The 26,393-nt window shown below is 41.0% G+C and overlaps 1 protein-coding gene across 2 annotated transcripts; it reads right to left on the bottom strand.

Moving 5' to 3' along the window:
- Nucleotides 1-72: 72 nt before the first annotated feature.
- Nucleotides 73-24,946, bottom strand: TMEM214 (transmembrane protein 214). Of its 2 annotated transcripts, XR_014492252.1 has the most exons (18): nt 24,755-24,946; nt 23,646-23,851; nt 22,513-22,663; nt 21,181-21,315; nt 17,429-17,511; nt 17,060-17,165; nt 15,932-16,013; nt 14,861-14,962; nt 10,746-10,887; nt 8,209-8,300; nt 7,670-7,718; nt 6,732-6,845; nt 6,511-6,628; nt 6,289-6,385; nt 5,925-6,093; nt 4,013-4,164; nt 3,169-3,256; nt 73-2,020 (listed from the first exon to the last, which is right to left on the bottom strand). XR_014492252.1 is itself a non-coding variant. In XM_083360679.1 (17 exons), exons 1-17 carry the CDS (start codon nt 24,882-24,884, stop codon nt 1,888-1,890), a joined length of 2,061 nt encoding a protein of 686 aa, XP_083216805.1. In that variant the 5' UTR covers nt 24,885-24,946; the 3' UTR covers nt 73-1,887. The 2 variants fall into 2 exon arrangements, 1 of the variants encoding a protein (XP_083216805.1); XM_083360679.1 differs by lacking the exon at nt 3,169-3,256.
- Nucleotides 24,947-26,393: the final 1,447 nt, after the last annotated feature.

Genomic DNA, 26,393 nt, shown 5'->3' with positions numbered 1-26,393 from the left:
ATAAATAATAATAGACTTATAAGACATTTTGCAAGGGGCAGATGGCATAGACAGACATGAAAGCAAGTAATGTAACCAAACACACTGTCCTTTATTGTACATGACAAGAGCCTCACACAATTGTCATGACCAGGTCCACCATTATAAGCCTGCTGAGCTAAAGGGAGAGCTGTGCTGCTGCACAGGACTCACTTTTATACCTGACTCACTTTTACAACTGAATTATTAATGCATAACCAGCTTTCCTTTCTGCATCCCAGATACACGGTATTGATTACAGCTCCAGTCAACATATTTAGACCAGAAATATACAACCAAAATAATTTGTGGGTCTCAGAAACCTTGAGTATTGTAGTCCCCAAAACACATTGGAAATAATGAAGTTATTAAATATACAAGCAGACATATTAAGTAAAGTAAAATAAAACCAAACAGTGTCTGCCTTGGTGGCATCACTTCTTTGTCCTAGTATGGCATATTTTTTGGAACACCACTCAAGGCTCAATGGCTTTGGCCCTTGATCCAAAAAAGATATGCTCCTCTGCTGTAGACAACGGGAAGTGTACACCAGTACATCCAGAGGATACCAGTTCAGGAAAGGCTGAGATGCCAACTAATAGGTAGGAGCAACAGGCCAGAAAGAACCAATCTCTAACCTATTATTTCCCCATTGCATACTTTCACACATACAGATGTATCAATGTTCTCAGCTGAGAGAGCCAACAGCTCACCAAGATATTTAGGGCAGAGTAGAGTATATAGGATAAGTCACACCTAAAAATTAAAATGGCCTCTCCAAGGGACTGATTCAGCAAAACAAAGCATTCGAGAAGGAGTGAGCATAACAAAATGCCACTCATAGACTGGCTGGGAGACTGACTTGGCTTATCCATCCCTTCTCTTCTTTAGTTTCAACTCAGACCAGGAGGTGAGGAATATCTGACCTTCAGCCTACATACACCTCAGAATTCAGAACTCAGTTAAATGATTTATTGTACCTCATTCACATTTCTCACAAGAATAATCTGTCTTGTTTGGGAATGGGAATAGAGATTTTAAAAGCCAGAAGTTCAGTGTCAAAAGATAACAAGGGGCCCACCCACGTTCATCTCTAGGTGTATTACTAAAGTTTCATCTATTTCAGACTGCTACACGCTCCCAAGAGAAGAAATGTCTCACTTCCTCCACATCAGCCGATGTGTGTTCCAAAGTGAGGTATCCACCCTCCTTTGCACTGTCTGTTCCACAATTCAGTAAGGCAAACACATTTTGGGGGAAAGGCCAAGACTCTTTGCTTTTAGTATAAAGAAATTAACATATTAATTGCTTTGAGGAACAGTAATAGTACAACCTTGGGAAATGGACCAGAAATATCTCAGATACAATAAAGATGGGAAGGAAACCAATAAGGTAGCATTCAATATGAGAACCAGACGGTAGGCCTGGCTCAAAACTTCAAGGGCACATTTATGATAAAATCTAAGAAATAAAAGGAAGAGCTCCATGCATAAAGTGGTAGGAAGTCACTGACCCAACAACCAATTTATTTGAGATATTACTGAAAGAGGAAGTGTTTTTCCAAAATAATTGCTGGATACACCTTGCTCTCTTAAAAGCTCTTATTACCATTGTAGCCTGGGGCAGTCATATCAAGGAAACAGCCTGCCAACAGCTGCCCGGGAGCTCAGCTGAGAACAAGCCTGATAGCACAGCAAATTGGGAGCTTGGAGACATCTGGTCTGGGAAGCTCTGGGCTTCTACAGCAAGTCAAAGTTGTGCTGTTCTTTGTTCTTTGGTCAGACTAAAGAATAAGCAAATTGGTACATCCTGCTTTAGCCATCCAGAGAGCAGTAGCCTAAACTTCTTTTTCAGCTTCTGAGCCTAGGATCACTGCTGGTGCCTAGAGATTATGGAAAGAGCCCAGTCCTTAATGGCCACAGTTGTATCCTGCAGGTATGTCCAAGAAGACTGGATGAGGTTGGTTAGATGAATTTTCAAGCAGGTCCAGGACCCTTCGCCACTAAAAGAAGAAACAGAAATTGATTTGAGGCTGCACAGACATAGCATGGGCTATTCAAAAAACTGAGATAACTGCAGATACTGACAACTGAAAGTAAGGTGAAGAAGTGTAGATGCTCCATGAATCCTACAACCTGCATATTAGATTGCTGCAATAGTACAAAAAAACCTAGATTTTAAGATAGAGATGGAGAGCCTCTCTCAAAAGTGCACACTTTGGTCCTGTCATCTTCTCAATAGCCAGATTTTGTTCCACAACCCCACCTAAAAGAAGGCATGACTCAGCCAAGATAATCGAGAATTATCATTTCCTACTGGAATGGTAGCAATTAAATTCTGTTTCTACCATGTGCTTTCCTTAACTTCTGACATCTGTATTCTTTTTATAACTGGAACAATGCTTTGATCTCTGCCTGAAAACAAGATTGGGTTCAATATTCTTCCTGCCATAATTTGCCTGGAAGGCAGCAAGCATGGCTTGTTCCCTCCTTAGGGAGAAGAGTAAACCTGGACCTCCCATTTCAGTTAATGACTATTTTTGGTAACTTTTTTTGATATGAACAGCTGACTCTTCAGTTATATTTTGCAGTTCTGGTTCATCCAGATTTCAGAGGAAAGGATAAAATAGCTCAAGTCTTTTTAAGTTTTTTATAGCAATAGCACTTACACTTATATATTGCTTCACAGTGCTTTACAGCCCTCTCTAAGCAGTTTACAGAGTCAGCATATTGCCCTCAACAATCTGGGTCATTATCATGCCTTTATTATTTTTATAAATAATTCGAGGTGGCAAACATATCTAATATGCCTCCCTCTTATTTTCACTACAACAAGAATCCTGTAAAGTGAGTTGGGCTGAGAGAAATGACTAGCCAAAGTCACCCAGATGGCTTTCATACCTAAAACAGAAGTAAAAGTCAGTCTCTTGGTTTTTAGTCTGGTGCCTTAATCACTAGACCAAACTGGCTCTCTAATAGTGATCTAGGTTTTTCCAGCTTAGCCAGAAGGCATGTCAAAATCATTGCCAACCATCTAGAGAAAGAGCAGTTTCTTTTTAACTGGCCCTAATACTGACTAAGAACTGAAATCAGAAAGTCCTTCATTTCTAAGAGCTATTCTGTACTATAATTAAAAGAAACATATTGTTACCTTAACAGGGGCAGGTAATCTGTAGACTTTTAGATGACCTTGGACTCCATCTCCCAACTTCTTTTACCATGGGCAATGTTGGTTAGGACTAATAAGAATTGAGAATTTAACATTTGGAGGACTATAAATTGACCTCCTCTGCTAAACAAAATGAGATTATGTGCCCACAAACCAATATGGAATGTCTGTGTACCATCCTGATAAATGAGCAGATCAGAAGCGCTAACTTTACTAATCCATATGGCTGAACAGATTGGTGACACAGAGACAGAAAACAATGCAAATCTTTTTAATATCATTTTGCACCATTTATTCCTCTCATGCCAAGGAAATAATGCAAAGAAAAACTGAAGGTCACCTCTAATAATTGCAATTCCAGAGAATTAAAATCAGCTTCTGAGGCCTTGCCTACATATCTCCAAACTTCGCAAATTCCTAGCCTTAGAAGCTGGGATATTTTAAATAATTAAATATAGGAATGCACAGGGTACCAGATTATTTTACTAAATTCACACTTTGTATTCAAATTCTACAACAAAAAATTCATGAACCTGCAAACATTAAGTGCATTCAGAGTTCATTAGTCACCCTCATATTATAGCTATAACCAGTCTGCTGATTCTCCTCAACTGCCCTTTTTTCAATGCTTCTTTTGGGATACATTGAGGGTCTGTGTTGTGCCTCACTAAGCAGACAGTCCTCTGACTGGGGATCCTCAGATAATTCTATTACACACTTTAATACTCTTGTATTACTATTTAGCTTTAGCAAACATAACTAGCCATGACAAAGTGAATTAAAATCAGTTCTGTCTGGGGCCCAAAGATACATAGACAATGCATACTTGCAGAAAGCTAACCACATTTTCCAGGCTCCATCCAATGACACAGCAATATAATCCACAAGAGGCAGAAAGCAGTTTCGCATGAGGAACAGCAGTAATTCTCTGAGGTATTCAACAGCATGCAGCACAGAATCTGGCAACTGTGTCTGAAGCTACAGGGAAAATAAAGATACTCAGTCAAGCAGTTTACAAGATTGGCTACTAACCAACCAGCTCCTCACTGGCTTAATATGCTACTAAAATACTCATCACTTGATAAGTTTGAAAATGGCCATGTGCCAGGTTCCTATTGTTCAACAGGCCAATATTTTGATTTACATGCCAATGACATAGGGCAATCAACAGCAGATGGCCATTGCGTCCAATATTCCTCCTAGTATAACAATAAAATATAAATCAACCACAATCTAATATCCACAAGAAGTGCTGCTATACTATAAATTCCATCATTTTCAGTCAGTATTATCACTGGCCAACACTCTGGGGACATCAAACAGAGAATGATATAACATACCATGCAAATTATCCTATCCAGAGAGAGAGACGTGAAGACACCAACATTCCCTTCAAGACATTTCTTTGCAAAAGGAATGAAAACATGAAAGGATGTAACTCCTCTCTGTCAGGAATCGGCATGACAATGGAATCTTCATTGTTGCCCAATACTTCCTCCTTGTCTTCTATGTCAGAGGTCTCCAACCTTTCTCGGTTGGCGGACCGGAGAGAAAGGGGAAGAGAAGTATTTTATGCGCGCACGCATACTAACGGGGCCACGAGCACGCGCAATGCAAATGGAGCGGTGTTAGTGCTCACATGACACTCGCTAGCACTGTGCTGGTTTTACCATGTGGGTGCTAGCATTGCCCCATTTTCGTGCCGCGCAGTGCTGGTTTTCGTGCTGCGCACCGTCCGGATTTTGCACCGCATGCCGCCCGGTTTTCACACCGCCTGTTTTCACGCTGTGTGCCACCTAGTTTCCTGTTTCTGTGCCATGCAACACCCGTTTTTCACGCTGCCTGCTGCCTGGTTTTCACACTGCATGCCGCCTGGTTTGCCCATTTTTGCACTGCGCACTGCCCGATGTTCTCCCATTTTCATGCCACCCGATGCCTGGTTTTCCCCTATTTTTGTGCTGTGTGCCACCCAGTTTGCATAGCAGTGGCACCCTATTTTTGCCACGCAGCGCCGTTTGCATAGCACCTGCGGCGCTAGCATGAATGGGGGTGAGTGCACGCACACATGTGTGTGCACTGTCCAGCCTGTTCTGCGGCCTAGTGGCCAGTAGGCCACGGCCTGGTAGTGGGCCGCGGACTGCTGGTTGAGGACTCCTGTTCTATGTGGCTTCTGCCATTTGGTCTCCACAACTGTTATTATCCCTCAGAAAAATTACTGGTGCTCCAGCTTCTAAGTTTTCTTAATTATGTATGCAACCAGAACAGGCAAAATTGACAGATGCAGAATAATGCCAATGAACTAGCCTTAACATTTCACTTGGTACTGCACATCTGTTTAAGCAATCCGGTCTGGTCTGACGGGTTCTGTTGTAATTATTGTATTAAGGTAACTATCTTCTACATTTAGGCAAAACTAGGGTTTAATTTGTTTTCAATATCTGTATTTGTGCATTCTGTTATTTATGTCACTGTTCACCACCCTGAGTCCTTAGGGAGAAGGGCGGTATACAAATCAAATAAATAAATAAATAAATAAAATCTGTTGAAAACATGACAGGGTAACTATTCTCCCAAAGTATGGTCTGCATAGCCCCAACTTCATTTTCCCCCCTTATTTTCTGAAATCCTCAGTGCTTCTGGACATTAACAACTCTACATTTCTCCCATTTTCAACTCCTAATTTCCAACTTCTACCTAATGAAGCTTGGCTGGACAGCCAAAAGCAGCAGCATTCTTACCCATTCACTGAGCCTAAGAAGATAGTTGCTGAGCCAGGCTAAATGAGCAGAGCACTTCCCAGAGATATAGATAGCAGTTTCATTTGTCTTGGTCCAGGCCAGCTCCAAATTGGGTCCGAGCACTGTTGCCACTTGAGAATAGTAAACTGGTATATTTGCTTCTAGCCAGCTGCAGGGAGAGAGAGAGAGCGGGGGGGGGGGGGGGAATGAGGCTTTGCCTTGAAAAAGAATTGTTCTCAAAGGCATCATCCAGCCAGATGGAATAATCTCTCAATTGTCTGTGGTTTTGAATATAATACAGATCTCTTCTGGATGCTCTTATAAACTGCTCTCTTTGCTAAAACAGCTAAAATGTATTACCGACCTGTATCCTTTTATAGAGAAATGGGAAATCTTGTTCCAGGCTTGCTCAGATACAGACAGGATGCCAGAAGATCGAAGGACATGTGCAGAGGCAGAAGCTGCAAAACAACAACAAAACAATAGATGAAAGACTTCCATTACCGTAAAACCCATGCCTTACTTCAGCCTTATTATGGGGAGAAAAGAAGCACCATCTTGCGTGCCTCCAGAAACAAATCCTAACCTTGGAAGGAGCCATGAGTCTTGATATCATATATTAGAAATCCAGCAGTAAATATGAGGACGACTAAAATCAGCCGTGGCCAAGGAAACCCACCAGCGTTCATCTTCAGCAGCAGGTTCTAAAGAACAGAACCAAAGAAGCAATGCTGTAAAGCAGAATGAAGCAAGCAAACCTCCATACAGGTTTGCTAATGTACACCATTCCATAAGCAAATAAATTACCTTGCAGGCAGTTCTACAAGCTGCTACATCCTCTACCCTGTTTGGTGCTTTCATAGCCAGCTCTTCATTTGTGACACTGAATGAATGAACTGTTTCCTGTAAAGATTTTCGCACCTAGGAAAGAAAAAGTCTAGTAAAGTACAGAAGCAATCAGTCCTCCCTTTGTCTATGTTTTATTTGATTTTTATAATATTTATATAATATTTATAATGACCTCCGTTCATTCCGCCGGGACCTGAAGACCTGGCTCTTCGAGGTCTCTGGCCCAGGATGAGGATTAATCTTATTTTAACTGGGGTTTTATTTATACAGGGACAAATATAATTTTTTAAAACTTGTTTTTAACTTTTGCATCTTGGTTTTTAATTACCCTGTAAACCGCCCTGAGTCCTTCGGGAAAGGGCGGTATATAAATGTAATAAAATAAATAAATAAATAAATAAATAAATATTTATTTTTATATATGTTGTTTTTATATCTGTTGCTATCTTTGGCTGTTCTGCAGTCCTGAGTTGCCTTTAGTGAAATGGGAGGCTATACAAATTTGATAGATATATAGGATAACCATGTATTTTCATTAAAGGGACTATTACCAGCTCATCTGCATAAAGCTTTCAAGATAAATCACTTTGTTTGATCTTAGTATCTCTGAGTCACATTCACAAGTGGGCACAAACAGAACTCCTTCACTTCAGTTCAGTCCCAAACTACAGAGAATATATCTTTTCATTTTCTAATCGGTTTTAGCCATACATAAAACACCAAATTAAATTTTAGTATCTCAACAAATACTTCCTAGTATGTTAATATAGACAGATTCCTTTGCATTGAATCAATCTGCCTTTCAGGTAAACATATAAATATTCTTTTGATATTCGTTACCCTTCTCAAGTCTCCCATGAAAAATCTATTCCTTGGGGGGGAAAAGAGACACAAACCTTTTTGGTAGTGTTCCCCCAGGTCTCCAAGAAGTGATTCAGGAGCAAGCTGAAAAAACAAAATATTAACAGTGAGGTGTTTTAAAAACTCTGTCCCCTAAAGTCAGACACTGGAACAAAGAAAGTGTGGAAACAGGGAAGGCCCATTCACAACAGTATATAAAAAGGAAGAAATTGCTATGCATCTTAATGAATGATTAAGTCAGTTAAAAGCTGGCAGTTGCTTACCATGTGGAGTTTCATTGATTTTATCTTGATTAACTTTGGTTTTGTGGCAGCGTTACATCAACCCACCTTATTAATTTACATTGCGCTGTATTATCCTAATCCAAAAATGGGTTGATTCAGCAAGCAGATCTAATTGTATTACGTGAATATGATTACTGGATTTTCCTATCTCCTCCGTTTCCCCCCCCCCACACACACACTGAATAGTGAATGATGATCCATTATGATTAAGACAAATTAGCTTTGTATCATGCAAAATACAACATGGCTAAATTGCTCACGTGGTCAAGTAGCAGCTTTTTCATTCTTACCTTGACTGTGGGAGGTGTTTGATGTATAATTGCCTCCACACACTGAAACTGAGAGGATCAAGATTGAGGCACTCGGTCAAACAGTTCAGGAGCTACACAGGGCAAGTCAGAATAATTCTCAGAGGACTAAAGATTAGACACTGACATTTCCAAACAGCAGTCATATTGCAATCGTAATATTACAGGTTTTAAGACAGCAGACTTATCAAGTTTCTCATATGTCTGTACCAGAAAATGCTTTCCCCATTCAATGGGAAAATTCTTCCCTACCTTTGGGACATTGAAAAATACAAGGGTATTTTAATGCTGCTTCTTGAACAGGCTACCCTTAACATGAGAAGCCTCATGCCAGCATCAGAGCTTTAGAGAGAGATATCTTCCCGGGTCTAACAGTTCCATACCAAGGCCTGCCCCAAACCTATGGATGCAAACAATACATTTGAATCAGGAGAACTCAACTCCTGGAGTTCGGGCATGCATCCTGAGATTTTTGCAGGAATCTGATTCTTACACATCTACCTCTCTGTGGAAAGAAAGGGAGCAAAGCACAGAGCCATTTGATTTTACCACTGAAAGGAAACAGTCATAGTTTGAAAAGAACAGCAAATACTTCACACCAAGAAAAGATGCTTGCCCCATGAGCATCTCAAATTAAAAGAATGAGAGCCTTGAACTCTCAAGCCACGACCACTTCAGTAAATAAAACAGTCTGGCTGAAACAACTTGATTTCATCTAAGTTTAAGTGTCACTGACTGAGACGGTTGGCCACAGAAATTGAATGGAATGAATGAATAAATGAAATGCTTCATAAGCTTATCTTGAACCTCCCCTACAGTTCTTTCTGATTCAGAAGAGGAGATAACCACCTGTGTGAATTTTAAAACCTGTAAAATCTACATTAAAATAAAATAATAATTTTGGATTAAAAATGAAATTCAGTGTAACATAGTAATTAAGGTGTTTGATTAGCAGCAGGGAAAAGCAAGGTTCACTCTCAGCCATGAAATCTTGCTGGGTAAATTTGGGCAAGTCTCTCAATCTAACCTATTTTGCAGGGAAAAAAAATAGAGGAAATATTATGTTACCTTGAGTTCCTGGATGAAAGGTGGACTATAAAAATAAAAATGAATTACATGTTGCAGGCCAACTAAGACAGATACAATTTTCAAAATCTTAAAAAGGTGGGAATGGGGGACACTGTGCTGCAGTCAAGTTTCTCCTCTGTAAGTCAGCCTCCTCCCTTCCAGACTGTGATGAGAAAGGAGAAAAGGTCAACTCCTCAAAGACACTCTGGTTAGAATTCTGGACTCAGCCCTCCCTCCCTTATCAACATCTGTGTGAACCTGTTGGAGGTCAACTGCTCGTATGGGATAAAATATCTCCCTCTTTGGTTTGAGCATAAGATGGACTCCCTGCCCTGGTGCTATCAGGATTGGAAAAGGAAAAAAATAAGTCCAGGCTTAATCCCAGCAGGGTGAAATGGCTGCCGGTCTGGAAGGCCTTAAAAATATTTACCCAGATGTAAAGATGATATGGATAGAGTTATGCATGTTCTATTACTAGGGTGACAAGAGGTGAAAAATATTTTAAGTCACAACAAACAGATAAAGAGTTCATAAGAAGTTCAGACCGAACATTTCCCTAACTCACTGAAATATGAGAAGGGGGAGAAGATACAGCACAACCAGACTTGCAAGACTGTTATTGTAGCCAATCTGAAGAAAAATAGTTTTAGCCATCTTGTGGAATTGATTTTTTTGGTCTGGCCTACCTAGAGAGGCTGACAACAAGATAGCATATGGAGCTTTTCTGATTGTGATTTTTTTTTTGCTGTTGGATTGCTAACTTGAGATAATTTTGCAGTTATTTTTGTACTTGTTTTGGTTACCTTTTTGCATTTTGCTGTTTTTGTTACTTTATTGCTCTGAACCACCCTGAGTTGATTTGAATGGGGCAATATATACAAGAATGATTACCCTGGCAAAGAGGGCTATTGTAAGTCCAGCCTTCAACAAGATAATAAGATAATGAGGTTACTCCAGAAGGTTTCAACAGCAAAGTATTATTTCAGACACAGCTAAAGAAGCAGAGTATGTAATCAGCAACATGCATGAGAGCTAAGATCAACTAGGTTTGGTCTAGAATAATGGTTATACGAAGTCTAAAAGAGCATGTATGAGCAGCGCCAGACAAACCAAGCTCAAAGAGGTATCAAATGGTACTAAAAATACTCACATTAATAGAACTAATATAATTGATTGACTCTAAATGATCAAGTCAACAATTCTGAACTTCTTAGGGATAATTCTGATAGGATTGGCTCTGCAGAAACAGTAGACATCCTCTTCATAAGCCATGGAAAAGATTGCCCCTTGTATGAGACCTAAGACTGAAGGATTTCAGTTTAACATGCTATGGTGCCCTAATTAATTGGGTGCCACTTTTTAATGCAAATTATTTGTTGGCTAAATTTTGCAGCCCATCTGACTGCTTAAGAAGTATGTCCCTTCTAATCCTGGTCCCCTCTCCGCCTCACCTCTTTCTTCATGTCACTGGGACAACTGGGCATGGTCCTGGAGAGGAAGGAAGGGAAATAAGTGTGCAGGGAAGTTTCAGGATTAGCGCCAAAGGCCAACACTTTCAGGCGGGGATACAACTGCCGGAGCTGTTCCTGCAGGCTGAAGAAAAAAGCAAACTATATCAGTCCAACCATGTCCCAAAATGAGAAAGGTGCATTTCTGCTACAGACATCTTCCAAGGATACCAGGAAGAAAATCAAGATAATAGGGGCTTAAGGATGATTCTTCATTTATTGTACCTTCCCTCCTTCATCAACCTGCCCAAAACGTATTTTGTGCTCAACAATGGTGCAATCATTTCCTCACATGAAGGAATGTTGGAAAATTGCCATGGCCTCCACTGTTCTAAGGGAGTGTTTCTCAAACTTGGAAACTTTTAACATGTGTGAACTTCAACTCCTAGTATTCCCAAGCCAGCCATGATAGCTCGGGAATTCGAGAAATACTCTTTTAAAGCTACAAAAGTGATGCTCAAGAGCAAGTGCTAGGGCACTGTGCTCCACTGTCTAAGGCAGGGGTAGGCAACCTTGGCTCTTTTATGAGTCGTGGACTTCAACTCCCAGAATTCCTGAGCCAGCCAGGAATAAGAGCCAAGGCTGTCTACCCCTGGTTTAAAGCATAAAAATGCCTGTCAACAAACTGATGCAAGAGAAACAAGGGTGAGAAAAGGAGGGAGAAGAAAGCAAGCAGGTGCCAAAGGACAAACTCAGTGACTGTTGCCTCCTTTTGCACCTCAGGTTTTGTAAGTTTACATAAGAATGCAAGAAAAAACAAATGACTGTAGAAAATACTGGATTTGGTGGACTATAAAATCACCAGTAATGAGTTATTTAGCACCTGACAACTCCTTTCACCTTTGTGCCTGTAGTATATTTAAAAAACCCTGAAGAAATAGTATGTAAAATTTCTGTGTCTCAAAAACTGAAGTTGGGATAATTCATCTTTCTATGGAAAAAGTATCAAAAAGAAAAAAAATAAAGAACAGAAACATAAGGCTGCAGAAAATGGGTTTGTGTCTTTTTTTTACTTTTTATTACTTTTAATACCTACATATTACTGCTCCATTTGTGCAAATATTGTGTCCTTTTGCTTGCACTTCTACCTTACATTTACCATCATCTCCTTTGGCTTTTTATCTACAAAAGGAACAACTTTCAATCAATCAATCAATCAATCAATAAGATGATGTTGGAAGGGACCTTGGAGGTCATCTAGTCCAACCCCCTGCTCAGGCAGGAAATCTGGCCTATACCATTTCAGACAAATGGCTGTACAGTTTCTTCTTAAAAACTTCCAATGTTGGAGCATTCACAGCTTCTGGAGGCAGGTTGTTCCACTGGTTAATTGTTCTAACTGTCAGGAAATTTCTTCTTAGTTCTAGGTTGCTTCTCTCTTTGGTCAGTTTCCATCCATTGCTTCTTGTCCTGCCTTCAGGTGCTTTGGAGAATAGCTTGACTCCCTCTTCTTTGTGGCAGCCCCATAGCTATTGGAATACTGCTATCATGTCATCCTTTGTCCTTCTCTTCATTAAACTAGACATACCCAATTCCAGCAACTGTTCCTTATATGTTTTAGCTTCTTAAGATATCTGACTGGCTGGCTTCCGGTTCGCGCGCACGGCGCTTCCGGATGTGCAGAGACAGTCTGTCTCCTGCCGTCTGTTTCCTTCTTGCTCGCAGGACCCTGAAAAGGGTCAAAAATCGCCCTGGAGGGGCGATTACCGTGAGGACGACATCCCTGTGATCGCGGAAGGGTGGCAGCCCTCCGCTGGAATCCGGGATCATCTCCTTTTGGCTCGAAGAAGAGACCGGCCATAAAGATGGCCTATCACTAAGCCGCTCCCTACCGAAAGCCAAAAATACCACCTAGCACTACAAAGCAATCTGGAGGACCTGGGTGAGCTTTTACCTTTCCTATTCCCTTAATCATCTTCCTGTGGAACTTTTCTGAAAATCTCCTTCCCCGCTTTTTGAGAAAACAGCAAATATTTACTTAGCTTAAACAAGTAACTTTGAGCTTAAAGCCTCAAAGTTACTAAAGAAATCTAATTGATACAGCAAAAAATCTAAGCAATTGCAGCTGTTTTTACTAAAAAGCTTCTATTTGTTGCTGGGAACTCACTATCCTATTTTCTCTTTAAACTGGGAATTATAGAAAAAATTTGGACTAATTCTACAAAAGTTCTATAATAATTTGGAAAAAGAAAAAATAAAACAAAACCTCTTACGTTGCATCTTATATGTTATTGATGACATCTTGTGGTGAAACCCGGTACAGCAAGTAAATTTCCTCTTTTTGTTGTGAAAGCTGTCTGAATAATAGAGCTGTCCTCGAAGATAAGTGTGGGAACACCTGGCACTGAATACAACCCTTCAGGAGGTGGAAAATCCTTGACTATTATTAAAACAGCATCCATGGAAGATTTAACAGTAAATAACAACGAAATGAATGATTACATCCCACCACTTGATTATAAACTGATTCTGGACACGATTTTGGCAATGACAGAGAAAATTAAAGCCAAGCTGCATGAAAAACCTGGCAATTTAAAGCCACTAAATCTAACTCTAATTTTAAATGAGGAAAAGATAACCCAAAACCAAATAGAAGAAGTGGAAACTAATACCAAAACAGGAGATTTCAAAGAACAACAAAAGCATCCTATAGAAAACCTTAAAGTCCAAACTTTAATAGCAACTACAAAACTTTCAAGCCAAAAACCAACAGCACCTGAAGAAAGCAACACCAAGAATGAAGACACTAAAGGCCTTCAAATACAATATATTGAGAATTCAATTAATTAAATGACAAACACAATTCCAACTACTACCTTCTACCTAACCCAGATAGAACTGGAAGAACCCAAAGATTTGACTGATTTAATGACAATTATATCAACCACCAAAAATTGAACTACTAAAGCAAAAATACAATGATTACAAAGGGGACATGTTTCTCGCAAAACTGACATTTGGATACACTCCCTGGATTCAAATAAGGGGTATAGGAAGAAAGGAAGATACATTTGAGAATTTAAAGATACCAAAACCAAAACATGATTGGCAGAAAAAGAAGGCAAGAGTTAGACTTAAAAGACTGAACTTGTTTCTTTTTTGAGATTCCTAAAGAAAGACTATAAAAATATCTCTCTATGGATTAAAGGGAATTTCTAAAAAAAATAAATCACTGATTTTATATTTAGCTTTTAGATTTGTAAAGGAAATATAACTCTGAACTATATTATAGAATTTAGAATGATATATCAAAAGATAATATTTTAATAATTGATGTACGCTTAAGATGCCTTATAGAATATTCAGTGGCTATTTTTGAACTATAGTATAGAATTTAGAATTTTATATATAAAAGAACATTTTAATAATTGTTGAATGGTTAAGGCAAAAAATGTATTTCTAATAACTGGTGATTTGCTAAGATGAAAATTAGACTTTAATGGTAAAACATATGAATGTTTTGTAATGAACAATGTAAGTTTTGTAGGCAAAAGAATTATCCTTTATGGAAATAGGGAATTGTGGGTCACACAAAATTAAGCTTTTTTCTATATACTATAGGGTATGCAAGAATATTCTATTGCAATTAGATAAAACTTTAAAACAGGATATTGATATGTATTAGTGAAAATATATTTTGAATTTTGTTGATTGAATTGGTTATAACTAGAAATATACTAACTTGTTTATTTTGACTATGTAATCACTAAGGGAATTAGAGAGGACTTCTCTGTTGATGTAACCTTAACTATTTACAAATGGCTATTTTTCATATTAATTACCCACCACATTGTTTCACAAATATATGCATATGTAAATATTAAAAATCAATTAAACTTGAAAAAAAGATATCTGACTGGCTGGCGCAACACATGACTGCTCCTATGAAGGACAAATGTTGCCCTGACTCAGCAATTATTTGCCCCATCACGATTTTTTTTCTGCCCCACTGTTATCCCAAAGTTCCTCCCTCTACAGAAGAGGCATTCCCACTGCAATATTTTCTGAGACAGGGGAGATGGATTGATTGCATATGATTCTCATTTTGGCTGACATACCTGGAGGATAAAGAGTTGTTGGGCATGAATGCAAAATCCAAAAGAGGGAAGAAGTCTTTAGGCCCTATCATCCCAAACCCTTTTGTCAAATTAGGATGTATCCTGCCAAAGAGAAAGCATGGTTAGCCTGCTGTCAGATTCCTGGCTATCAGCATCAAGTCGATCTTATTCCAAATCTAAATTCTCTCATGATCAGAATTATTCCCAATGACACATATGCAGAAAGGCTTTAATAATCTGTAGATGAATTATCAGAGCTTCTAGCATCCTGGCCTCCCTCCTTCTGCATCACCAAGATTCACCTTTATCAGTGAAATGTGTCCCAGCCCTCCTAGCATAGGAGCAAGACTCAGCTTCCTATAGAGCCATGGTGGCGAACCTATGGCACGCATGCCACAGGTGGCACACAGAACCCTCTCTGTGGGCATACACGCCGTCGCCCCAGTCCTAGGCCTTCAGCTGGGTTTTATAAAACCTTTTCAATTTAGGCCTCGGCCACTGTGTGCAAAAAAAAAAAGGTTCAATCAATCAATTTCAACTTCTCGCGGAAAAAAAAAGATCTCGCAAAGTTGAAACTGATTGATTGAACTTTTTAGTCCCACCCACCCAGTCGGCCGTTACCACCGCAGCCATGCCCACCCAATGGGCCACACCCACCCAATGGGCCACACCCACCCACCACCCGACGATACATGTGGGTTTTGGTTTGCAGTTTGGGCATTCGGTCTCTAAAAGGTTCGCCATCGCTGCTATAGAGCAAGAGATCCCGAACATTTAAGCTATGACAAAACAGACGAAACACGGTGGGAAAAGAAACAAGTGAACTGGCACTGATAAAAGTTCAAACACACACAATTTCAAATCTGTATTTGAAATAAAAAAAGGAAAGGAAACATGGACTAACAGTTCTTTATTTTGTTGCTTGAGCAGCCTCTAGGAAAGTTAAACCGATTTATGAATTAGTCTATCACTTTATGGCAAATGATAAAGGGAAGGATTGAATAACCTGATAGGAAAGTCAACATGCACAAATGGTTCCCAATGACACCACTCCGTTATACATCAACTCACATCAGCAGCCGATCCAAGTAACCGATGGCATATGGAGAGAGAGATTTGATGCCCAGAACTGGAAGCATGATGCCAAGCCACACTAAGAAAAAAAAAGGGACATAAAAGTACTTTTTTGAGGGGGGAGGGGGGGAAAAACATGCTGCACTCATAACTTTCCATTCCTCCATGAGGGAGTTCAGCACTGTCCACTGAAAAACAGTGGGATAAGCCTAAGCAATTTTCATCCCAGGCATAGACTAATTCTGTTTCCAAACAATACAGCTTCATCCACATGTAGCAGGTTATTTCCCAAAGAAAAGAGGCTGAGCATAAGAGGGACTTATCACTTGTTGGGAATAGCTTGCTCTTCCCACTTCTCTTGCTGGATATGAGACTCCCCTAAGAACATGGGCAAGTATAACTCTAAAAGTTACGTATTTAAGTTGCTTGACCTGCCTTTAAACAGCTGGTGTTGATGTACCAATCTTTTTCCTGTTTTTTTTTCACTGTGAAAGCTGAAAGTGGAGCATAACACTATTTCAGCGTAGGCACTTGAAGTGCCTATTTTTGAAGGAGTTAGCACAGAGATGAGACTTAGCTGGCCAAAGTTAGGGTACAGTCAGGAACTTTCCCATGTTTATTTTAATGTATGAGAACCTTTAATAGGATTGTCCCACTTAACGTGTAGGAAGATGTTTTTGAACATGAAGAATACTTAGTTGGACAAGTATCAACTCAGCTATTATTAGATTCCTTATCAGATACTGCTCTTTCTATGTTGCTTACAAAACAAGTTTAGCTAGTTTGAAAATCTTTTCTTTACTCTGAATTAAGCATGCAAAATTCTTTAAGTTTCATTCCTAGACTCTTTCTGAATGGTCAATTTTTTTTATTTTTTTATTTTAATTCCATTTATATCCTGTCCTTCTCCAAAGACTCAGGGCGGCTTACAAGCTTAGCAGTATTATTTCTGCCTACATTAAGTACTTTTAGGAATATGTAAGCAAGCAAGATTTACATAATACATAAATGCAAGTGGTAAACTAATGGCATATGAAAACATTAAAATATGTAATGGCTGTCATGAATTTCAGGGCATTAAAAATCAAACATTCCTGACGAATATAAAAATCCTTCTGTTCTCACCTTTAAGCCCTTCTGTAAGGTCAGCAAAACCAGCCTGCCCCAAAGCCCACATTATGGTCAGACATTTGGCTGGTCGATTCTGGTGGGATCTCAACAGCTCAAGATACTGAAACAGAAAAGGCAAAGACATTTTAATGTAATCTTTGTAGCAAGAAAGCATGCAAAGCAACTCTCTTGGAATTACTCTGCTTCACAGCGCTTCTTGCTAACTGGTCTCATCCAACATGGTGTCCTCAGGCATAAAATGGTCAATCCATTTGTCATTCCATGGATCACAGTACAGTAGTTTTCCAATATTCAGTTTTACATATATGATCTTGAATATGTTACTCACAGACTTTTTAGAAGAGGAGACCCCTGTCAACTTACCTTGCTCAAATTTGCTGTAGCAACTTTAGGTCTGTCCAGTAATATAGCCTGTATGCAGATCCTGTAGCTGTGCAGTGACTCCCCTGAAAGAGAAGACAATTAGGTCACTGCCACATAGGATATATTAACTTGGACATGGAAGTCCTTACAACTCATGTTGAGCCTCTGCAGAAAAAAATCTGTCTGAATTTGGGATGTGAATCTTGCTTTCCTAATTTGTGAAAATGTGCTATTTCTGCCATCACTCTTAGTCCATTAATTTGTCATAAACAAAAAAGTAGAGTGAAATCTTATTTAACAGAATAACAGTTGGAAGAGACCTTGGAGGTGTTCTAGTCCAACCTCCTGCTTATCCAGAAGACCTATACCATTTCAGACAATGGTTGTCCAATCTCTTAAAAACCTCCAGTGATGGAGCACTGACAACTTCTGGAAGCAAGCCGTTCCACGAATTTATTGTTCTTACTGTCAGAAAATTTCTACTTAATTTCTAGGTTAGTTCTCTCCTTGATTAGTTTCCATCCCTTGCTTCTTGTCCAACCTCCAGGTACTTTGGAGAATAGGTTGACCCCCTCTTCTATGTGGCAGTCCCTCCTATATTGTAACATTGCTGTCATGTCACCCTAGTCCTTCTTTTCATTAAACTAGATATATCCAATTCCTGCAACTGTTCTTCATATATTTTAGCCTCCAATACGCTAATAATCTTTGTTGCTCTTCTTTGCACTTTTTCTAGTCTCAACATCTTTTATGTAAAGGTAAAGGTAAAGGTTCCCCCGCACATGCGTGCTAGTCGTTTCTGACTCTAGGGGCCGGTGCTCATCTCCGTTTCAAAGCCGAAGAGCTAGCGCTTGTCCAAGGACGTCTCCGTGGTCATGTGGCTGGCATGACTAGATGCCAAAGGCGCACGGAACGCTGTTACCTTCCCACCGTAGTGGTCCCTATTTTTCTACTTGCATTTTTACGTGCTTTCAAACTGCTAGGTTGGCAGAAGCTGGGACAAATAACAGGCGCTCACTCTGTTATGTGGCATTCGGTATTTGACCCGCCAAACTGCCAACCTTCTGATCGACAGGCTCAGTGTCCTAACCCACTGAGCCACCGCGTCCCTATCTTTTATGTATATGGATGCAATTCCAAATGTGGTCTAAGGTATTATAAAATGGTACTAACACTTCACATGATCTTGATACTATCCATCTATTAATGCAGCCTAGAACTGCACTAGCTTTTTTGGCAGCTGCAGCACACTGCTAGCTGATATTTAAGTGATTGTCCACTAGGACTCCCAGATCTCTCTCACAGTTTATTTATTTATTTTAATTCCATTTATATCCCGCCCTTCTCCGAAGACTCAGGGCGGCTTACAAGCTTAGCAGTAGCCTTACTACTATTGAGTTAGGTATTCCATACCTGTGCATTTGGTTGTTCTTACCTAAGTGTAGAACCTTACTTTTTTCGCCACTGAATTTTGTTTTGTTGGATAGGATCCAGTGTTTATGTCTCTCAAGGTCCTTCTGGATCTTGAACCTATCTTCTGTAGTGTTGGCTAGTCCCACCAGCTTAGTGTCGTCTGCAAATTTGTTGAGTTCCCCCCAACCTTGAGGTTGACCATGCAAACACTGCAAGGCACTGTGAAAGAAACTCTATTCTATTGTGACATCCAGCCAAGGGAACTAGACATTGTAGCTGCCGACAGAACCCTCCAGCAAGCTATGTGCTCCATTTTTTGGTATTGCCAAAAGGTGAAAGAAAACCATGATCAGCATTATGGAATAACACCCACAGTTACTACAAAAATAGACTTCCAGTGCTGCTGTTGTACTAGAGTTATAACTTTTAGCTTGGGACTGCAGAGCTACACCCATATCCACTTATGAACCACATGACAGTGCGTCTTCTTCAAATCTGAAGGACTGCCATATACATCATGGTGGAATTTTGCATTATCTGTGTAACCATTAGGAAAAAGGATGCAAATGTCATTTGCACAATGATTTTGGTAGACAAATTTACACCATTTCCACAATGATATCATTAACCAAATGACAAAATTATATTTTTACTGCGCAATCATACCATTACTCAGTGATGTAAACTGAAACAAATTACCGTATATACTTGAGTATAAGCCGAATTTTTCAGCCCACTTTTTGGGCTGAAAAATTCCACTTCGGCTTATACTCCAGTCAACAAAAAAACTTACCGAGGACTTGTGCGCGGCCGAGGCTTTGGTGCTTCCGGGATCGCGCGCACCTCTCCCAAGCCACCGCCATCCGGAGACCTGCCGAAGTTTGGGGAGGTTTGGGGAGGTGCGCGCGCACCTCCCCAAACTTCGGCAGGTCTCCGGACGGCGGCGGCTTGGGAGAGGTGCGCGCGATCCTGGAAGCACCGAAGCCTCGGCCGCGCACAAGTCCTCGGTAAAGCTCCGGGCGGTCACTTGCTTCACGTCTCCTGAGGGAAGGGGGGGCGACTGGAGCGGGCGTGTTTCCTCGCCTGCTGGGCGCCGCGATTTGCCCGGGGAACGCGCGGGCCCCGAATGGCAGCGTGGAGCGAGGAAGCGGACAGCCAGGGCTTCCCCGAGAGCCGCGGCCACACAGGGTATTCCTGTGTATTCAGGCTTGCAAAATGGCGGATCGAGCCTCTGCTGGCGGCAGAGGCTTGCAGAACGGCGGATCGGCTTATACTCGAGTCAATAACTTTTTCCAGTTTTGGGGGGTGAAATTGGGGGGTCTCGGCTTATACTCGAGTCGGCTTATACTCAAGTATATACGGTACATCATTTTCAAAATTGTGTCATTACAGAAATGATGTGAATAGCTACAAATTTCATAAAACCCAAGGTTCAATCACCTTGTCTGGACTTCTTCAAATTCAGCATATGCTTATCATTTGGTGAGATGGTCCCTTGCATTCACTAAATGAGCATCCTTTAAATTAAGGGTTCACTGTGTTCTCAGATCTTCATTACTGCAACACAATAGGATTCTTTGTTTTTTCATCTTGGTTCTGCTATGGTCATCAACTCTGGTTCTGCATTCCAGTGAGTACTCTAACTAAAGTGAGCCTTGGTGGAGCAGTGGGCTAATGCCTCCTTAAGCAACACCAGCTGCCTGCAATTATTGCAGGTTCGCATCCCACCAGGCTCAAGGTTGACTCAGCCTTCCATCCTTCCGAGGTAGGTAAAATGAGGACCCAGATTGTTGGGGGCAATAAGCTGACTTTGTAATAATGCCGCTTGGGGGGGGGGGGGCAAAAGCCCTAATAAGCAGGCATATACATAGAATGAAGGCTATTGCTAAACACATTTGATTTGTGCTTAGATTGTAAGCCGCCCTGAGTCTTCGGAGAAGGGCGGGATATAAATGGGATTAAAAAATAAATAAATTCCTCAGTTGAATCTTTTCTTGCTCCTTTTGCTGATGCTACAGCTGACATATCCTCCTAGGCCTGAAAACTGCCTGCGGTCCTCATACTGCTTGTATCAGGACTGTACGATAAAAAGTCAAGTTCAGCAGAACACTTTCCCCCTCCATTACATTCTTTGTTAGGAAGTTAACTTTATGCTTCCCTATCTTTTATAGCTGATTTTCAAAATGCAAAGTTCTTGAAAGAATTACCTGCCTGCCATAAGGTACATGTAAAAGAAACCGACATCCTGTTCTTACTCTTGTTTAGGTGTCCTCTGCCTACGTGGCAGAAGCTTTGATCCCAAGATATATTAGCTGATCTATACTCTACTGTTATCTTACCAGGAGTTTTGTCCAACTCTTGCAACATTGTGTAAATACAATGGTCAAAGAAAAGCTCCAGGACACCTCCAGCTTTCAACAGTAAGGACTTGATAATGCTCCTTAGTTCCTTATTCACCAGACAGTAGGGATAGTCTGCAGCCAAAAATATAAATAATAGCAAGATCAAGATTTTAGTTAGCATCCATTTGGTCAGAACACTGTTACCACAACTGTTCCTTACATATGCTTAAAACAAGCTGGGGCGAGCTGGGGCGTGATCAGGAGGCCACATCTGGGAAAAAGCAGCACATCCCAAGCGTGCTCGGATATTATGCAGTGGTGGGATTCAAATACGTGAACAACTGGTTCTCTCTATGGATGCTGCTTCTGGAGGTCCGTTCTAGGCCTAGGCAACAAAAAATTACCTACCGGTTCTGCCGAACTGGTGCGAACCGGCTGAATCCCACCACTGATGTTACGATATAGATTATTACAGTACAGATGCTACTTCAAAGGATCCTATCACAAGTTGAGGAGAGGCCAAAACGAAAGTTGTGTTGTATTTTCATTTCAATTGCAGAAAAGTTTAATTACAGCAGGTGCCCTAATCCCTAACATATCGGTGAGACCTCCCCGCAACTGAAACTGCCAGAATGCACTCTGAAAGTACTTCCATTTATTCTCGGTTTTTCCTCTTTGAAGGGTAGTTCCTCCTGAGTTTTTTTTTTGGAGGGTAAGGCTGACAGCCTGGACACTCAGGCTGTCCAGAGTAGGCATGCAGATTGATCATCAGAACCACATGAAACAACCCCCAAAAAAGCTGCTCTTGAAAGAAGTTAAGATTAGGCAAGAATGCCTTGATCTGGGCATAGCGCTCAAAAGCAGGTTGAGGCCATTGCATGAGCTGTTGCTGCAAGTGCAAAAACACTAACATATCCTGGGGTTTCAATCTCAGATATCACAGCCCCAGCAGCTCATCAAAAACAGCACACATCTAGGCAGAGTGAACCAAATGGGGTTTCCCCCCAACTCGCCCTTCCTCTGAGGTTCAAAAACCTCTGAATTCCATTTTTCTCTGTATAGCTCTAAGCAAAATAATTCAATTGCAAATATACTAAGGCATTAACTATTATGGTCCTGTTAGAGCTGGAGAGTCAAACAAAGCTGATGAAAGAAAATTCTATATGGCCTAAAGTGATTTGACTGAATAAGGGAACGGCTGCTGCTTCCCAGAAAGGACAACTCCAAGTAGAACAATTTAACGGCTACCTCTAGTACATTCATGCTTATTCTAATAACAGTATTCCCATTCTTGAATGACAGCAACATTATTCCCTTGGTACCACGAACCGTGAGGGTGCTGACTGAGGGTGGGCTCACTCTTCATGGCCTGCAACTTGTAGTTCAAATATCCAGCTAAATCTTTCAACCACACCGAAGGGTTCTCTGGGAACAAATCCAAGCTTTTATCAAGTTCTCTCTGGAGTTCTGATAAATCCAGCTGGAATTTAAAAAAACTTACAGTGAAAAACTGGAAAGGTAAGAACTGTCAACCTAATCTAAGTCTCATTTGCAGATGGGGGGGGTTGGTAAAATTATAATGCAAACTGGGCAGCACTAGAATTGCTTTATGAAATAAGAACTATATATGGCCTTTGAATGACATTATTGGGAGATGATAATTAAAAAATAAGGCAAAAACAAAAACTAAACTTCTATTTCTCTTATTTATACTGTAGCCATCTTTCAAACAACTGACTCTGGGTGAAGTACAACAAAGCTAAAGAATACCCCAATGAATATTTACAAAACAAAATTATTACAAGCTCTGAATTATATCAAGCATAAAACTAAAAGCAAAAAAAATAACATTGGGCAAACAACAATTTATATATTATTAAAACAAGATTAATTACAATTATAATTTCCTTTCATGTGATTAATAATGATACTCTTTGGTCCTAATTATAAATTACAGTTTGGTAACAACTTTTGGAACAGCTGTGGGGCATGCAGGCTATACAGCTCTGAAATATGTAACTTATTCCATGGAGAAACAAGTGTGAGTATGAGGATTGATTCTTCTAAAAACAAACAAAATAAATACACACATTGTTAAAACTTTCCTAAATAAATAAAATTTGGCTGAGAAAGAAAAGTCATTACAAAGTCCTTGTGCAATCCTTGCTACCCTGAGCTGGAATACAATACTGGTAACCATACTCTATCTCCAGATAATTTACCTTCCCTTTGCAAAAAAAGAGCAAACTTAAAATTGCACATCAACTATTTGCATTCAATAATTCTTCTTGGGTCAACGACTGTTGTTTCTACATAACTGCAATTAGAGACTTGCAGATAATAACATTACTAGCTGAAGAATAAACTTTCAATACATTTGCCTTCTGTTTCAGAGGTAGCCTCTAATTTGCAATATAATACAAAGATGCAGAAGAGACAATCTTTGGAAAAATGACACTGACTGCTTTCAGTGCATCCTCCAGAGTCCGATTTTTGATTTGCTTGTTTTGCCCACTGTCTCCAGCTGTCCCTTTCTTAGAATTTTTTCCAGAGTTTTGCTTTTTCTGCTGCTGGCGTCCAGGTGGTGGAGGCACCTGTTCTTTATTCTGCTTCTTTGTTGATTTCTCAAAGCCAAGTTCATAGAGAGTTTCTGAAGTAGTAAGAGGAACTATGAGAATAGAAAAGAGACATGTGAAGCCTGACTACTAAGATGGCCTGTGTTGATGCAACACATCTAAGAGTTATAGAATTAGCCACTTTCTAGATTTAAACACAATACATTAAAAAAACAAATTAGCCATAAACTAATCCACAAAGTGGGAACTAATGTTAACTAACATTGTATGTAATCTACTTTTCTCAAATGACTAATTTCTTAAATGAATTATGTACACGGCTAAAAAAAGTTGCATAAAATAAATCTGGAGTCATTAAAAGACCCACATTTTTTTTAAAAAAAGGTTATATTCAACTGCTTTTGTTACAGAGCAATGTTTCTTCTTGCATTTTACATGCTCCTACAGGTCCCAGAATATTTCACCATTGGCTCCATGTAGAAAGAACAAATCTTGTAAGCCGCCCTGATTCTTCGGAGAAGGGCGGGATATAAATGGAATTAAAATAAATAAAAAAATATAGCCAATTTTAAATAGAGTGGAAATGCTTCTGAGCAGCCAACTAACGATCCGATGTTTCAGAAGCATGCGCCATCAGGGCCCCCTATCAGAAGTGAGGACAGTGCAACGTTCACTCGGTAACTGGAAGGGTCTCTAGAGCTCTGCTTGCTTCCCTGCCCTTCCAAGACAGGGAATTTGTTCCAGAGCTGGGCTTAAAAACCCAAAGCAGAGCTACAGAAAAAGCGTCACCTGTGTTCCAGCACGTGGCCAGACTCCTTTCTGCCAACTGGCAAGTCCTTCCCTTGTTTGCTACCTCGGGGGAAAAAAAAACCCACCCTAAAACAGAGTTCTATGTAACCGGTGCAGGCAGACAAGCCGCCTGCCTTCCTTCCGCTCGCACGCTAGACTATCACTGAACATGGAGGCTCAGCTGTGTGTCTGTTCTCCTCACTCACTGGACGAGGCCAGACCGCATCCTCCGTTGGCGTCTCCGAGTGCCTTTCGTCTCATAGAGCCGCCACCTCCACCGGTCGCTCCCCTGCGCGAAGGCTTCCCCACCACCTCCCAACGCGCCGTCTCAGCCATCAGCCTCCCTCTCTGTGCCTACGCCTTCGCCTTCGCCTTCTTCGATCATCAGCGCGCGCCCGCGCAAGGACAAGGCGGACCGCGCGCCTTTCCTCGCTTGCGCATTACGACCCGCCCCCTCGGCCTTCAGACGGCGCTCATTGGCCAAGACGCCCCTTCCGCGCGAGACCGCGGCGAACGTTGGTTCTGCCACGTCCTAAAAGCAGGGGTCTTCAAACTTGGCCCTTTTATGACTTGTGGACTTCAACTCCCAGAATTCCTCAGCCAGCTTTGCTGGCTGAGGAATTCTGGGAGTTGAAGTCCACAAGTCATAAAAGGGCCAAGTTTGAAGAATCCCTGTCCTAAAGCTCACCCGCTTCCCCTGTACGTGACAGCTGGGCGCCGCCTTCCCTGTTAGATGGCGGAACGCGAAGCCCCTTTCTCGCTTCCGGAGCCGCGGTGGGCTTCGCGCCACGCAGTCGAACGGAGAGGGCGGGGGGGGGGGTGGAAGAGCCGACTTTCATGGAGCACGGCCGGCTACTTAATAGCGTCTTGTCTCGGCAGTCGAGAGAATTCAACTGGAATTCTCTGGGAGGCGTCTGAAAAGCTGGAGTAGACTCAGATCGGCACGCTTCTTCCTAGATCCCTGCGGAAGACCCAAGAAACAATTGTTGTTCTTGCTCGTTGGCTTACATGACTTACATAGAAAAGGGCCTTGGTGGAGCAGTGGGCTAATGCCTCCTTAAGTAACACCAGCTGCCTGCAATTAGTGCAGGTTCGCATCCCACCAGGCTCAAGGTTGACTCAGCCTTCCATCCTTCCGAGGTAAGTAAAATGAGGACCCAGATTGTTGGGGGCAATTAAGCTGACTTGGTAATAATGCCGCTTGGGGTGTGTGTGAAAGCCCTAATAAGCAGGCATATACATAGAATGAAGGCTACTGCTAAGTTTGTAAGCCGCCCTGAGTCTTCGGAGAAGGGCGGGATATAAATGGAATTAAAATAAAAAAATAAAATAATACAGAGGTACATCGCCTCTGAATAAGGAAGCTGCACCCTGGATTTTCATGTCTAATAGCTCCGGTCGAGGCACGTCTGTTCATTTACTTGACGGGCCATAAAGCATTCTTTTTTTGAAAAGCTGGACGTGAAAGCGAGACTTGTTCCTTTGACGGTAGTTGTTCAGTCGCTAAGGTGTATCCGACTAAGGTGTATCCGATGGACCATAGCACTCCAGCCGCCCGCATCCCACCCCCATCTCCCGGAGTTTGCCCAAATTCACGTTCATTGCATCGATGATACTCTTGTCTCATCCTCTGCAGTCCCCTTTTCCTTTTGCCTTCCATCTTTCCCAACGTCAGGGTCTTTTCCAACGAGTTCTCTCTTCTCATTTAATGGCCAAAGTATTTAAGCTTCAGCTTCGCTATCTGTCCTTCCAAAGAACAATCAGGACTGATTTCCTTTAACATTGGGCATAAACTAGTAAAAGTGGACTAGCAAAGAGGCCTAAAGAAAGGTGTATTAAAACTTT

Source organism: Vipera ursinii (assembly GCF_947247035.1).
Source record: "Vipera ursinii genome assembly, chromosome: 1".
Classification (NCBI taxonomy): domain Eukaryota; kingdom Metazoa; phylum Chordata; class Lepidosauria; order Squamata; family Viperidae; genus Vipera; species Vipera ursinii.
Note: the sequence above shows the minus strand (reverse complement) of the source record. Positions and strands in the feature narration are given on the sequence as shown.